We start from the raw sequence: 16,187 nt of genomic DNA, 5'->3' as shown, positions 1-16,187 counted from the left end.
ATTTTCCTCATCTTTAAAAAGCCTAACCACACATGTGCCTGGGTGGCTTAGTCAATTAAGCGTCCGACTCTTGATTTCAGCTCAGGTTATGATCTCACAGTCATGAGATCAAGCCCCATGTCAGGCTCCACACTGAGCGTGGAGCCTGCTTTGGATTCTTTCTCTTCCTCTTTAAATAAATAAACATTAAAAAAGAGCCTGACCACAATTGGGCATGGTAAAGATGAGTGAGCCTGTGTTAAGGGTTAGAGAGTCTGTCAGAAGCTTTAATTAGAATGCTCCCTGCCCCATTATGTATCCAGGGCCCCACCGACTGCTAGGACAGCATCTCCCAAAGTGGGCACTGTATGCTTTTGAGTCCTTGGGAAACTTAAAAGGAGGTCAAGTCTTCATCTCCAAAAAAGATCTGCAAGATAAATTTTACCAGTAGAATTTTACCTTTTTCTTTGCCACAGGCCATCTCACAGCCCTTAGAGTGCACAGTGACATTCTCACAGCAGACACAGGTTGGAATATTCTCAGGGAACCCCTTCCTCAGTGGGTGTCTCCTGATGTAGTGTTCCATAGGGCACATGGCCGGCCAACTCCTGGGCTAGGCTCTCAAAAATGGGATGCACACTGGGATTCCATGATGGGGCTTCTGGGATTAAGGCTGAGATGCAGAGAAGTGGATTCTGGCCTTGAGACTTTAAAGAACGATACTGAAACTACACTATGTGAATCTGATAATTCAAAAGGAAGAATTTTCCCACTGTTGTGAACTCACAAGTGCTGTGGGGGAAATTTGTAACAAATTGGATGCATTCTTTAAGAGAAGTTGCTTAATTTCAGAGATAAAAAGGGGAAAAAACTTGTTTGTACAGCAAAACAAGTCTAAGACAACTATTTTATCTCTGTTGAATAGATGCTTAGGATAAGGAAGTTAGAGAAAAGCAGCTGCTGACCTTTACCAATAATGTCAGGATGTTGATGTAATGTCTAAGTTGCAATTGCTGGGGGTGAAGATAAACGCGGGAAATCTTTCCTGTTTCTACCATGCGCTATATTTTCTAACCTGGTTCCATGTTAAATATACACACCGCCAATATTCAGATAAAGTGTAAATGGACATTGACTTTTCTCTCTGGAGTAAAAAAAAAAAAAAATCCAGTATACCAAGTGTGGATAAAGTTAATCTCAGTTCGTTAAAACTATAAACATCTCTCTCTCTCTCTCTCTCTCTCACACACACACACATATACACACACGTTGTCACTTTTCCAGATACATTTTTCAAAAACTCAGCAAGAACCAAAATGTTATTGGAATAGTTAAAAAAAAACTCCATAATATTGTGAAAATGCTAATAACACCTGGCATTTACTAAACATTTATTATAAAAGGTGGCAGAGCATTCTAAGGGACTTTATGCTACTGAATCTTCTTATAAGCGTATTTTACCGATAATAAATATTAGTTCCCTTTTTAAAATTATGAAACATTTTATACATACACATACAGACATATAGAAAGTACTATCTCAAACATCCAAGAATATACCCCATAGCTTGTAAGATAGGCCATTTCCAATAAAGAACAACTGAAGACCCCAACACCCCTTTTCCATCCCACATCCCTCTTGTTATTGCCCCTGTTCTATGTGTGAAGATGAGGCTCTGAGAAGCCGGGTAACTTGGCCCAGGTGGCTGAGCTGGCACCTGAACCTCTCCTGAATTCCAGAAACCACGGACCTCAGTCCCTGCGCTTTAAGGCTGCCGCTGCTAAAGTCACCCAATGTGGAGGTGAGGAAACTGAGGCAGACAGACTTAAGACTTGCCCATGCTCACATGACTGCTGAGCAGCACCATTAGTATTAAAACCCACATTATTTTTTTATAGTCTTACTCTTCTTGTCTCAAAATTAACATGAGGAAAGTAGCCATGTTTAATTCAGGGATTCTTGTAAAACTTATGAGAAACTCTATCACCCTCTCTCTTTAATTATTTAAGCAAGTACTTTTTACCACACTATTAAGGGACAGTCTAATGAGAGGTGACTATTTTACCTCCAACAAAGGTTGTTCACTTTTCTTAGCACCAAGGTGGCTCCTAAAAGATGCTCTGTAAATGAAGTTTTAGGTGGATCAAAGTGCTGCTTCTTAACCTTCTGTGGGCACACCAGTCATCTTGGGATCTGGGTAATAGGCAGGGCCTGGAAATTCTGTGCGTTCAAAAGGTTCTTGGTAATGATTATTTTGCTGATGCCTGAAAGATATACTCTGAATAGCAAGAGACTTAAAGAGCCCTTATTAATTAATTCCTATTAATAGATAGGGACCAGGGGTTCCTGGATGGCTCAGTCAGTTAAGCATCAGACTTTGGCTTAGGTCAGGATCACACAGTTGGTGGGTTTGAGCCCCACGTCTGGTTCTGTGCTGACAGCTCGGAGCCTGGAGACTGCTTCGGATTTTGTGTCTCCCTCTCTCTCTGCCCCTCCCCCACTCACACTCTATCTCTCAAAAATAAATGTTAAAAAATTAAAAAAAAATAGATAGGGATCTTGCAGTGAACCTTTTCAAAAATGAAAAATTCTTGAGATACCAGTTTTATATGGTTTTATTTTAATATCCATTCCTAAAATTGGAACAAGTCTATATTCTTAACTCTTTGACACTTATTTTCATGATTTCATTTATAAGTCTAGAACAGGCAATAAGAAATTTCAGGATCTACATTTAAGCCAGGGTAACATTTCTGACACCTGGAAAAAAGTGTCAATTTAGAAATTATTTAGGGGTAACTGGGTGGTTCAGTCTGTTAAGAGACCAACTTCAGCTCAGGTCATGACCTCACAGTCTGAGAGTTCGAGTCCCATGTCAGGTTCTGTGCTGACAGCTCAGAGCTTGGTGCCTGCTTCTGATTCTGTGTCTCCCTCTCTCTTTGCCCCTTCCCTGCTTGCTCTCTGTCTCTGTCTCTCTCTCTCTCAAAAATAAACATTAAAAAAATTTTTTTAAAGAAATTATTTGAGCATATGGTAGAAAATACACAAAGAAATAGGGTGAGAAATTTTCTAGGAACGTACACATATGTACCATATAGAAGTAAAAAGCAATCAATGTTTACTGACCAGAAAATAGCAAATCTCAGTTAGGAAAGAAATGGTATCTTATCATGCATCTACTTAAGTATGAAACATTAAAAGTTGATGGAGGAAAAAATAAACTTTATAAGCTCATATCACATTGCACAGTCCCCAAAAAGTATACTGCCTTTGTACATTCCACATCTTGTACCACAGACTTTATCACAATGCAATAAAAACACATGGTTAACTACTAATTGAGACTTGAAAAAGTCTTAATATTTCTGGAGCAAATGTGATCACCTCTAAGAGAAACCAAAAACTGTTAAAGATTTATTGCATAAATAGCTTCTGAAAATATGTTTCTCTAAGACTTAACTGATCTCCCCAGGACAAGAGCTTTCCTAGAAGATGAAGGACAGGAGACCATCCTAAGGTATCTAGGATTGTAGGACACGTACCTGTATCCCATTATGGACACTCAAAGTGAGTGTGTCTCGGGAAGCCTGGGTGGCTCAGTCGGTCGGTTAGGCATCCGACTTTGGCTCAAGTCATGACCTCATCATTTGTGAGTTCAAGCCCCGTGTTGGGCTCTAACAGCTTGGAGCCTGAAGCCTGCTTTGGATTCTGTGTCTCCCTCTCTCTCTGTCCTTCCCCCATTTTCACTCTGTCTCTGTCTCTCAAAAGCTGAATAAAAGTTAAAAAAAATTTTTTTTTAAAAAGTGAGTGTGCCTGGGGTAAATGATTCAATCTTTCTGATCTCAGTTCCTTTCTTTCATAGCTCTCAGAACTGTTGGGATTCAATTAGATGCAAAAACCACTTGATAAATCAACATACCTATGAAGGTAGGGTTTTAAATTTTTATTGACATAAAAAAATCTACATGGAAAAGCAATGATCGATGGATGCTTACACCACCAAATGAAATGTTGATGGGGAAGAGTAATTTTACTGAGTAAGAAACTATCATTCCACAGACTATTTACAGGTCATAAAGGAAAAAGGCAGCTTCACAATGGAGGGATCAAGCTGAAGTCACTGATCATTTTTAGCATGATAGAAAGTGGGACAATAATAACAATAATAATGTATGCATCTTGAGACACAATCAGCAGCACATGACACCTTTGTGGTACTTTCACCAAAAACACTTAGCATTAATCTAATCAAGTCTTTAGGTCTAATTTCAAGGTTATAGAGAATTACAGTGGCTAGCGCACCAAGTAAAAAACACAAAACTCAGAAGCCAGTTGGTCTAATTTAAGATCGATCTGTGTCACAAAATAGCTGAACCTGATTTCCTTGCAGGAAAACAAAACACATGTGTGTAGCGGTCACTGGTACCTAAAAAGTGACTTAAGAGATAGAATAACTAACTGTAACGTGTGGACCTCGTTTGTATCTTTCTTCGTATAAAGCAGCAGTAAAAAGGCATGTTTAGATCAACTGGGCACATTTGACTATTAGATGATATTAAGACGGCACCATCAATATTTTTAGGGGTGTTCAGTGCACTGTAGTAATATAAGAGACTATTTAGAAACGCAAATGAAATATTTGGGAGAGAAATGCCATTTGGTCTTTAACAGATGTCAAATACCTCAGGGAGGGGAAGTTTTTCTGTTAAGATCTTAGTAATACAGCACAGCAACTGTAGCAAAGAGGATGAAAAGGGTGGGGGGGGGTAAGAAGATGAAAAACAGAAAGAGAAAAGAATTTCCTACCCACAAGGCAAGAAGGTTTCATAGATTTTTAGACCCTAGGGAGCTAGGAGCAACAGTAGATACTGGGGCATTTCTCTATCTGGAGGCTATCTTCAATTTTAGTCTCTTGGCAAAGCAAGGGCTTTTTCAGGGGAAAAAAGGCAAATCATGGTCCATGTAATTCTCAAAATAAGCAGCCTCTGTTCTAAACTCCTCAGAATGGGAGCAATTCAATAAACAGCTCTCATGTTTCAGTGGTCCTATGGACTATTAAGTCTCAAAAGTTTCTTCTTTTGGGCTGAAATCAACCACATTTCAATATGAGGCAAGCTTGCTTTTGTGAAAAGCCATAAGAAGGCTGAATTAAATCCATTCAGCCATTTAAAAATTAAGTGAGTCTCACAGAGATTTTACCTACATTTCCTGTAGGAAGTTTTACGCACTAGTAATTCAAATTTACTGTACTTCTTAACTTTTAATATCCATTGGCCTTGTACTTTGACAGAATAGCGAAATACAGTTTTCTTTCCCTTTTTTCAAGAATAAGAGTGCTCTTTAAAAAATAATTCATACACAACTTTTAGGCATATCCACTAAACAGACTTAATCATGAAATGGAACTAGATTAGTACTAATTTCCAAGGATTTTAATTTTGTGATGAAAGAGAGACTGTTCTTTTCCCTTCCTGTAAAATGTAAATATGTTGGCCACTGAATTAAAAGGCCATAATAGTGGTTGTAATTTGAGTTGGAAAATGAATATAAAACCATATAAAACAAATATGGTTATCAGTAAAGATAAACTCCAAATAGTCTAATCATTGACAAAGTTGAGTCCTTTAAGTATGAATTAAGAATTTCATCCAGGAAGGACCAAGAAATCTTACCTTTCTGATACTTACTACATTCAGAGTAATAATTTTCTCAAATATAGTACGGGCAAATTTCTTCTGACTCCAAAAGCAAGGAAGGGTTATTTGAAACACACAAAAGACAAAAATCTGGACAAGACCCATGGCCGATTGGACAAGACAAAAATTCCATTTTCCCATTAGATATTCCTCAGTAGCAGTAAAGGACTTGAAAATGAGTTTTTGGTTTCCCTGAAGGCTAACTCTAAATATAAATATAAACTTAGAATTTTTTCCCCAAACAGTATGGTGAAAGCTTTTAATAAAATGTGAAGTTGAAAAAGAAGCAGAATATAAAAGCATGTACAGACTAGGTAGTAGAATGAGTACCCAGGTATTAGTTTTATTGTTGTTCTTTACACCTTACACATATTTAGAGATGAAATTTTATTACCCAATATTTAGTAAAAAAAAAAAAAAAAAGTAGATAGTATATAAGTGTGTGTGTGCATATGTACATTGGTTGTGGGGATATATATTTGTATTTGTGTATGTGTGTGTGTGTGTGTGTGCCAAAAATTTGTCCTTACTGGTTCTCTGTGTAACAGTTTCCTTGCAGGATTATGGTATGTCGGTACAATATTATTTATCGACACCCTGCTTTATTCCACAACTGTTGTGCCTTGTAAGCATTGGGGAATATGTTTGGGAAAGCAGTCAGGAAAGAAAGTCCCATCCTAAGAGAAATTTTTTTGTTTGTTTTTGATTTTGTTTTTTGTGGGCTTTTTGGGGGGGGGGGTGAAGCTCCAGTGTAGCTTTATAAAAAGGGAGAAATGGGGTAAAATAAAACCACTTAGCTAATACCTTGTTTCAAGGTTATTCTTTGCAGCTTTTCTTACAAAAAAAATCCATCTAAGCTAAAATTACCACACTTAAGACACAAGACATTTCTGCACATATTAGGTACAATTTCACACAGCATAAAAGCTCCCAGAGAGATAGTTCACAAAGGCTAGATTAATAGATCAAGTTGAAATGGCAGTAAACACTCAAGGCATACATGACAATGTGGTTTAATACAGTGATAATGTCACAAATGTCTAAACACTGTCCCAGCGATTTTCAAGGTGAAATAGGCCCCTGATGCCCTCAATGTATAAGCATCTGGAGATCTTGGGGACCTCCGACTCACCTGCTCCAATACCACCTGCTGCAATATTCTTAAGACTGCCAGTGCCTAACTCATGGAAGCTTTCCTGGTGCTGCCTGTAAAGGAGTCTCAAAGATTCTCAAACCTTTTCAGAGTTGAATTTAATTATTTTCTTGAATACGTTCAGAGTGTTTCCTAAGTCATCACAATAGTCATGTATGCAATTCTGTTTACAACAACTTAGTGAATATCACCATTCACTTCATTCTCTCAAACCTCAGCCACACCATTCATGCGCCGACTAGGAAATAGTTATCTGGAACCCTTTCTCTACCAGGAACTGTACCAGGTGCTGGTGGAGACTATAAAAAGCTCCTTTCATCTCTACTCTCCCCTATTATCCTCCCTTCCCCCTTCCCCCTGGCCAAAACAAAAAACAAACAACAACAAAACCAAAAAACAAAAATAAACTCTCTTCAATCCAACTGAAAGGCAAGTTTGACAGTTGGTCTGGATTCAGCATACTAGAGCTCACAGTTAAAATTTATTTCTACATTGGGCTAGAAATCGCCATGTGGGTTTTTCCCAACAATTAAGTCTCTCCCACTCCCCTACCCCCACGGCAAACAACTATTTTTTTATGTATATGCAAAGCAGAGAACATCTGGAAAATGACATCAACATGACTCTTCAGTTGCAAAAAGACAAGATTACGCCATAGTCTAAAGAAAAAAAAAATCTGAAGGTCTGGTGATATTTATGGGTTTCTCCTCAAAGCCAAACTTCAAATATACCAGAATGAATTCTTCTATTTTAAACCCATATTTCAGACTTTTTGTCTATAAATAACAATGGGACTAGACATAGAATTTTATTACTTTGTCTTGTTCTGGTTTTGAGTCTCAGCTAGAGTCACAGCTTTGAGTCTTTAACAACAGGGCAGGAACTGTGTTTCCACTGCATTCTCCCCCTCACCCGCCCTGTCCTCACGGAGCACACATCCCCTCCTGAGCCCCATCATATGGTGGCCACTGTTCAAAGCACAAAGTTCCTCCCAGACCTGACATTCTTCTAGGGGGAAGTCAGACAAATTAAATAAAAGGGTAAATGATATATTCTGTTGGAAGATGGTAGTGCTCCCAAGAAAAATGAAAGCAGGGAAGGTGGGGAGAAGGAGTCCTGGGGGATGGCAGGAGGGTTACAGGTGATTAGGGACATTCTCCCTGAGAAAGTAACATCTGAACAAAGACTGAAGGGGGAGGGAGTGATGTAGATATTTGGGGCAGGCCTATTCTAGGCAACATGTGCAAAGGCTCTAAGGCAGAAGAATGTCTGCTATCTTTGAAAAATGGCAAGAAATCCAGTATGGCTGGGAGTATGGGGGAGCATGGAAGAAAATGAGGTCCTAGAAGCAGTGGGGGAGGCAGAACAAAGGGACCCCATATTTTTCAAATTAGTAGTAATAAACAGAAATGAAAAGTAAGATAGCTGGCATTCATTGAGCTTTTACCATGTGCTAAGTGCAACTCCGGATAGGTTATGTTATTATCTCCTTAAAAAACATGAAATTTGTTGCTCTAATATGTATAGGGTAGACTTTATGCTATAGGACACACATAGCAGTAAGTCCAAAACTTTACAGGAAATATTTCCTTATTTCCCTGAACAAGCTGTTTTGGTTTTGTTTTGTTCTTTTTGCCTTAACATGACTAAAACCTTTGATATATGGTGCAGTTAATTCACTTTCCCATGCATCTTAAAAATAAAAACATAATTCCTTATAAATGTCAGATGTCTAGACTATTTCCAAGTTATGTTTTGTATGTGATTTTCAAGTCTGTTTCAGTACCACAAGTTTAAGGAGTTCAACTTATAAAATAAAAAGTTAATAAATACAGTTCAGGACACTATTCAGAGTTCAAATCATAATAGCATCCTTTGGTTTAATGAATCCTTTAACACAACTTCCTTTCTGAACTATATGGTGCAACTTAATGTTTCTGAGTGGTACAAATTACATCTACTGTAGCCAAAAGGCACCGTCCATGTTCTGCTCGCATGTTCTCTTCTTTCTGATGTTCTTTCATTTAAAAGGCATCCTTGCCACCCAGCTGACAGGGCATCTGGGTGACTCAGTTAGTTAAGTGTCCAACTTTGGCTCAGCTCATGATCTCATGATTTCTGGGTTTGAGTCCCACATCGGGCTCTGTGCTGACAGCTCAGAGCCTGGAGCCTGCTTCAGATTCTCTGCTTTAGATTCTGTCTCCCTCTCTCTCTGCCCCCCACCCCCAACCTGTGCTTGTGTTCTCTTTCTCTCAAAAATAAATAAATAAATAAACATTTAAAAAAAAAAAAGGCATCCTTACATACAGAAATAAAGCATTCCAAGGGGCTGGGCTTGCTAACCAAATTAATTAATGGAAGCACCAGATGAACCTTCATAAAGAACTTCAGTAGATTCTTTATTACTTAGTTTCTACTAGTTAGGAAACAATTTGAAGATAATCTCCTAAACATGAAGAGATTGTTCAGTTCAACCCAAGAAACATTTACTGAGCACCTCTGTCAGGTGCCAGGATGATGACGACAATCCCAGTCACTCCCTCGAGAATTTACAGACTAAAGGGCAGACAGAACCCCAGACCTCAGAGATGATGGAAAGTCTCGGATGGGTGCAAACACTGATACAGAAGCTACCCAAATAAACTTGTGCTTACCTTTTAAGAAGCCACTCACCTAGAACATCAGACATCTGCTGTCCCATCTCTAACCAAATATACACAAGTGATGACTTAAGAACAGACCTTCCAATAGTAACAGATAAGAGTTGGGCAGAATTTTTAAGGCAATTTTTAAGTATCCAGTTCTATGCTTACAAGTTTCCTTAGACACTGACTGCTTATTTTTACTCTTCACTAACACTTCAATCACAAAGAGGAAATCTTTCATACACATCTCCAAATATTTTGGGGAAGGGAGAATCAGGGATGTTTAGTTAGCACAAAATCTTCACATGAATTAGGGTATTTTATTCTCAAAACTTATAATAAAGGTAAGAAGACTTAAGTCCAAGCCTACAGATTTATAGTAATTGAATCAATACTAAAGATTAACTTATATGTGGTGTTATGAAGTTCAAAAACCATGTGAAACAATCTGTATAAATATCTCAATTTAGTTAACTAGGTCCAGAGGAGCAGGGCAGAAGAAGCAGCAGACGTCAGACCAAATCCTGCTCATCAAGTCCTACTGTCTGGGGCCTGGCAGGCTATAAACACTAGAAGAGGTGGCCACTTATATATATAAATACATACATACATAAATACATAAATACATACATACATAAATACATACATACATAAATAAAGCAAAAGCACCAGATAGGCAAGCGTCAGCCCTACAAAGGAACCAGTATAGCTTCTCCAGACTCTGACATAAAAAACTGGAATAATTTCACTGACTAGGCTTATAAATATTCAGATTAAAGTATCACATTCATTTCCTGAAACAGAACACAATGAATGAAAGTGTAATATTAAGTTGTCCATGACACAGATGGTAGCCATTTATCATAATCCTTACATTATAAAATGTTTCCGTCATCTCAAAGCTGATTTGAGTCAGAATTACCTGGGGGAATTTTTTTTTAAGTGCATATTCCCAGGCCCCACCCCATGGGCGATTCTGATTCACAATCCGGAGCTGGGGCTTTACAAAGCTTCCCGAGACAGTCGTGATCAGGCAGGTTGGGACCTGAGAAGCACCAGACTAGGCTGACTCCAAGAATAATGAAGGTAAAATGGAATAAACGGTCCTCTTCTCATCAAAAACAGACCGTTATGCCAGGGCTGCCTTCTTGTAAACATGAAGATGGCTAATAACACCTATGACCACCATCCAACCACAGCCAGTAGCGTATCTCAAGACCAAATGGGTGTGCCTGCTTAAACTTAGGGACACTTGCCAAACAGGTGACCCAGGGCTAATTGGGAACATCACAGATGTGAGAAATATTAAAAAAAAAATCACTGATTATTGCTTCATTCGAGAGGTATCAGCACCAGGGTTCCTAGGAGATTTTTTTTTTTTTCAGTAAATGTCCCAAATCTAAGTTTTGCTTTTTTTGTGTGATTGAATACTTATGGCTTTTACTGGTTCTTTTAGCATCCTAAACATATAGGATGTTTCATGGAAACTCAAATGACAACATCATCTTCCACCAGTCAGCTGCTATAAAATCTCAAATTTGAAGCTCAATAAAAAATCTAAGCAATCACACTTGTTCCCTGAGAACTGCTCTACCAAGCACCTGTTCACCAGCCTGGATGATCTTGCACATCTGAAACTTCTTTGTAAAGATGGATGGCAGTTTTGGCCAGATTAGTACAGGGACACAGTGTCACAGGGATTCAGAGACCTGCAGTATTAAAGTTGCATCTTCGGGAAGCACCTGGGTGGCTCTGTTGGTTCAGCACCTGACTCTTGATTTTGGCTCAGGACACGATCTCATGGTTGGTAAGATCAAGCCCAGGATCCAGCTCCCTGCTAGGTGGAGCCTGCTTGGGATTCTCTTTCTCTCTTTCTCTCTCTCTATCCCTCTCCCACTCTTCCCCTCTCTCTCTCTGAAATAAACTTAAAAAGAGAAAATTGCATCTTCAAACAGTGATGAGAAACATTTTTTAAGTCCTTAAAATACCTGTGATCAAAATCCTACATATTCAATAAAAGCATACATGTTTTTTAAATTTTTTATAACGTTTATTCATTTTTGAGAGACAGAGTGTGAGAGTGGGTGGGGCAGAGAGAGGGAGACACAGAATCTGAAGCAGGCTCCAGGCTCAGAGCTGTCAGCACAGAACCAGACTTGGGTCTGGAACCCACCAACTGTGAGATCATGACCTGAGCCAAAGTCCAACCCTTAGCCGACTAAGGCACCCAGGTGCCCCCAAAGCGTACATATTTATTAAATTTTTAGGATATGCATAGCATTCTATTAGTGCCAAGGCATATTTTGTCTAAACTTCAGCTTTGAAACAAATAAATTGGTATGTAAGCAAACTTAGGAACCACCAGTAACATCTTAAGTAGCCATGCTTCAGACTGGGAATGGATAAGTGGTTCAGTGGAAAAAAAAAAAAAAGTGAAACTTGCTTCATTAGAAAACACGGGTGGGGGTGGGAGAGCTGTCAAAATATTCTAGATGGTTAGTGCTATTCAATAACCTCGGTTGTATAGGGGCAGAAGTAGGGAAGAAAAGAAACATGAACTGAAAAGCTGCAGAAAGCTGCCCTATCAGGAAAGAACTAATTAACAAGGATTTGTCTAGGGCTGGTGAAACGGCTTACTGCTTTAATCAGGTGGATGCGCAGAGGCAAACTGGGCTGTGGATTAATTAGTTACGTCCAACCTGAAACCAAGGACCAGGTCCACAGAAAGAGCAGCCTGGTCGGGAGTCGACTCGCTCAAACACCCAAGAAGGAGCCACAGGACTCCAACTTGGGGCGCAGGCGGCACACGAGTGAGGAGCGGCAGGGCGGCCCGCCGGCCCCCTGGCCACAACCCCGGGGAAACATCTGCCCCCGGTTCCTACAAGCCGCGAACGCACCCGCTAGGATCGCAGCCGCGCACGGAGGACCCCGGCCGCCCAGCAACTCGGCAGCCTTGTCAAGGGAGGCTTGGGCGCAGCGTCCCCACACACGACTCTCCCCTGTGGCGGCCGGGGTCGCCACCTCGGGGCCATGTCACTTCTCCCGGGGCCGGCGGAGTCAGGAAGTCGGGGAGCCGAGTGAGCCCGGCTTCGGGGCAAGAAGAGCGAACGCGGGCAGGCGTCGAGTTGCTTCTCTCGTTGAGCGGAGAAGGAAGGAGTTGGGTGGGGGAACGATCCGAAATTCAGTAACTTATTTTATACTCGAGCCGCTGTCGGCCAGAAAGGGCAGGACTCCTCGGGGTGCAGGCGGAGACCCCACTTCCTCCCGCGCCGGGTCCCTCCAGGCCCGGCCTGGCCCACCCCCGCCGGCCGCGCTCCACTCACCCAGCTCGCCCGCCTGCAGCCGGAGCGGGGCGGAGACCACAAGCAGGAGGACCAGGAGACCTCGGGCGCCCGCCACCATGGCCCCCCCGGGCGCCAGCCTGGCTCGCTCGGCCTCCCCTAGGCGGGCGCAGAGGCTCCGCTGCCCCGGCCGGGCCGCCTCCTCCGCGGCCGAGCGCGCCGCCGGGACTGGGCGCAGCCGCGGCCCCGCACTGAATCCCATTGGGGCGGCTGGGAGCCCAGCCCGGCGGGGGCGTCGCCCGCCCCGCCCAGCCCAGCCCAGCCCCGCGCGCCAGCCCCCAAAGGAGGAAGTCAAGCTCCCTGGCGGCTGCTGGCCGAGAGGCCGGAGGCGCACCAGACTCGGCCCGCGGTCTCCAGTAGGTACCCGGCGCTCCTCGCTTCACTCTCCCCTTTTCTTCCGCCGCTCTTCCCCCAATGCACGTGAACCTGGGAGACAGAGGGACACCTGGCCTGAGGACCTGCCCTGAGCCCCGCTGTGCCTAGGTCCTCCCCAGAGTTCCGGAGCGCGCGGTAGGTGCGTCAGAAAGGCTGCTCTCCACCAGGGCTTTGCCAACCCCACGGGGGCGGGCAAGCCAGGAGAGCAGCACTGGAGAACTCGAAATGTTGTTTGATAGGTTGATGATGGTGACAATTAAAATGTAATTCAAGTCCCTCCATTCATTCATTCAAAAGTTATTAAGTTCCAGCAGTGTGGCAGGCAGGCACAGTGCTAAATAAACCCTTGTGACACTTGCAGACGTTAAAAATAATCAGGCAAGTGTATAATGCAAATTGCAATAGGTAACATGAAGACTACTTGGGGAGCACATTCAGGAAGATCTAATTAGATGGCGGGTGAAGAGACCAAGGGGGAGCAATCAGCCAGGAGAGGCCTCACTTAAAAAGTGGCTTCTAAACTGAGACTGAGTGGGATTTGGGAAAGCAGAGGGCGGGGGACTGGAAGACAGCCACAGAGTGCGAAGGAACTGAGGGAGGAAAAGGCCAGGGTGTCTGGAGCAGGGTGCACAGGTGGTTACATGGCAAGAGGTGGAAGCCCGTGCACGCAGCAGGGGCCAGAACGTGGAGGGTCTGGAAGGCCACGTAAAGGCTGTTTAACTTGACCCTCGGACTAGAGAGCAGCCACGGAAGGTTCGGACGAGCGAACTGATTCTCCGGGGGTGTGGAGAAGGGCTGGGGCGGGGCTGGGGGAGGGCAAGCATGAAGAGTGGAGATTTACAAGGCTATTACCGAGTAGTTGAATGGGGAAGCGGCAGTGAAAATGAACGTGGACAGATTAAATACATATTTTAAAGACTGTGATACCTTCAGCCTGCTTGCAGGTCTCCCGTGCTTCCTCCACTGCTGCACCCTGCAATTTTCCTAGGTAACACGCAGCCATAGTTAACATCTGCTAGTCCCCGCTGAGGTCCAATATTCGCCAGCCGCATGCTCTTTGGATACCCGGATAGACTCTGTTTACACATGCATTCATTTTTTTCGTCTGTCATTATTTTTTAACCAGGTAAAAACCCTGTTGAAATTTCCAATGAGTTTGTCTTTGGGCTTTGCTTTCTCAAAGACGGCAGAGCCTACGGGAAAGAGCTTGGACTCTAGAAATGAGGCTGATCCAAGCCTGAATCCCGGATCAGCCACTGACTAGGATTGATCCTCTCTGGGCCTCACTTTTTTGGGGGAATATAAAACGTAATTGTCCTGGCTGTCACAGTGAGGAAATAAAGTATGTATATACAGTTCTAGCATGTAAGAAGTACTCAATAAATAGGTTTATCACATTTGTATTAAAAGTAAATTCAGGGGTACCTTGGTGGCTCAGTCAGTTAAGCAAGGGGCTCTGGATTTTGGCTCAGGTTATAATCTCACATTTGTGAGATCCAGCTCCCACTCCCACCGCGTGGGTCTCCTTGCTGACAGCAGGGAGCCTGCTTGGGATTCTCTCCCTCCCTCTCTGTGCCCCTTCCCTGCTCCTGTGCTCTCTCTCTCTCTCTCAAAATAAATATTAAAAAATATATATTTAAAAGTAAATTCACACCCATGAAAATATTGAATATTCTCACACATAAACATAAAGGATACTTTAAAACATTGAATTACTCCCTAACTCCAGCTTTCCCTGTTTTTTTTTTTCTCTTCATTCCTTCTAAGGAAGTGAGTTGGGGCAGCTGCTGCTGCCCTCCAACAGGTGAGGATCTGTGAGCAATGAATGAAGACAATGAGAGTATTGTTTACAAGTGAGGAATTCACAGGGTGAGCCAGGTGGGCTCCCAGAGGTGACCTTTTCCATCTCAGGTAATACTTTCATGGGAATGAATTAATCTATTCTACAACAGAATCCTGAGCCAGATCAGAGGCGAGGTTTAGGATCTGGTAACAATGACCAAACAAGAAGGCCAACTAGATCCTAGGGCTTTCATTATGCCATGCTTTTCTTGAAAAAATAAAAGCAAAGCATAATGAAAGAAAACTATGAAAATACAGCAGATAGTCAATGATAGTTTTGTATATAATGAAATACATAGACCTTACCAAATTGATCTACTTCAATCATATAGACTTTCATGTTCAGCATGTGTGTCTGTTTTACTCTTGAGAAGATTCCACTATGATTTTTTAAATAATGCATCGTGGAATCTCAGAACTTAAAGTTTGGGGATTCTATTGAAGTTATAATTATTAGGATCCACTTATAGCATCTCACATATTAAGATGAAAGAACTGCTTATCATGTGAAACCTCTCTGGAAGGGTTTCTCACAGAGCAACTCCACATTTAACCTGTCTCCTCATTTACCATCCAGTCTTTCCATATTTTGCATATCTTACTGCAGCTTATGTTTACATTTGCTAGCTCTTCTGTAAAAATAGGGGGCAGCTAGCTGGTCAGAGATGCCTTGTTTTGAATACATAATATGTATTCTGTATTGCTTAGGTAAGACAGAACTTAAACAGAACTGCAAGCCTATTCTAAAGTATTTAGAAAGCTTTAGATTGTGCTTCAATTTGACAACCTCATCAATTGTATCCTTAACATTTGGTAATCCTGTTGTGATCTATGAAGAAGACCAAATGGGATATAAATTTGAAACCCAAGTAGGCTTCTACTTCCTGAATGCTCCCTCTTTTTCAGTTATTCAATAAATTCAACCCTAGAAATACATTTTGAACTTTTCTGTATGCAAAACAATCTGATGGAGATACAATGAAAACAAATACAGGTGCTTCTCTCTCTCCATTCATAATCCAATGGTAGAAACTTGAGAAAAGTAATTCCATGGGCTCATAAGTACAATGATGGGAAAAGTCCAGAGTGTTAGAGAATCACCAAGGAAGGAAAGGTATATAGCTGAGGTTTCAAAAGCCTGGAAGAGTTGGGAAG

The 16,187-nt window shown here is 41.8% G+C and overlaps 1 protein-coding gene across 2 annotated transcripts in view; it reads right to left on the bottom strand.

Annotated features, from left to right (window-relative positions):
• The window catches only part of DCBLD1 (discoidin, CUB and LCCL domain containing 1), a 65,456-nt gene extending 52,439 nt beyond the window's left edge, over positions 1 to 13,017 (bottom strand). Inside the window, exon 1 of one of the 2 annotated variants that reach the window (XM_047860271.1) lies at positions 12,798 to 13,017. In XM_047860271.1, the coding sequence (XP_047716227.1) occupies positions 12,798 to 13,017 (220 nt within the window). Of the gene's footprint in view, positions 1 to 2,045; positions 2,124 to 12,797 lie in introns of those variants that run through there. The other variant, XM_047860272.1, reaches the window with a different exon arrangement.
• Between the last annotated feature and the right edge of the window lie 3,170 nt (positions 13,018 to 16,187).

Source organism: Prionailurus viverrinus, chromosome B2 (genome assembly GCF_022837055.1).
Source record: "Prionailurus viverrinus isolate Anna chromosome B2, UM_Priviv_1.0, whole genome shotgun sequence".
Lineage (NCBI taxonomy): Eukaryota > Metazoa > Chordata > Mammalia > Carnivora > Felidae > Prionailurus > Prionailurus viverrinus.
Note: the sequence above shows the minus strand (reverse complement) of the source record. Positions and strands in the feature narration are given on the sequence as shown.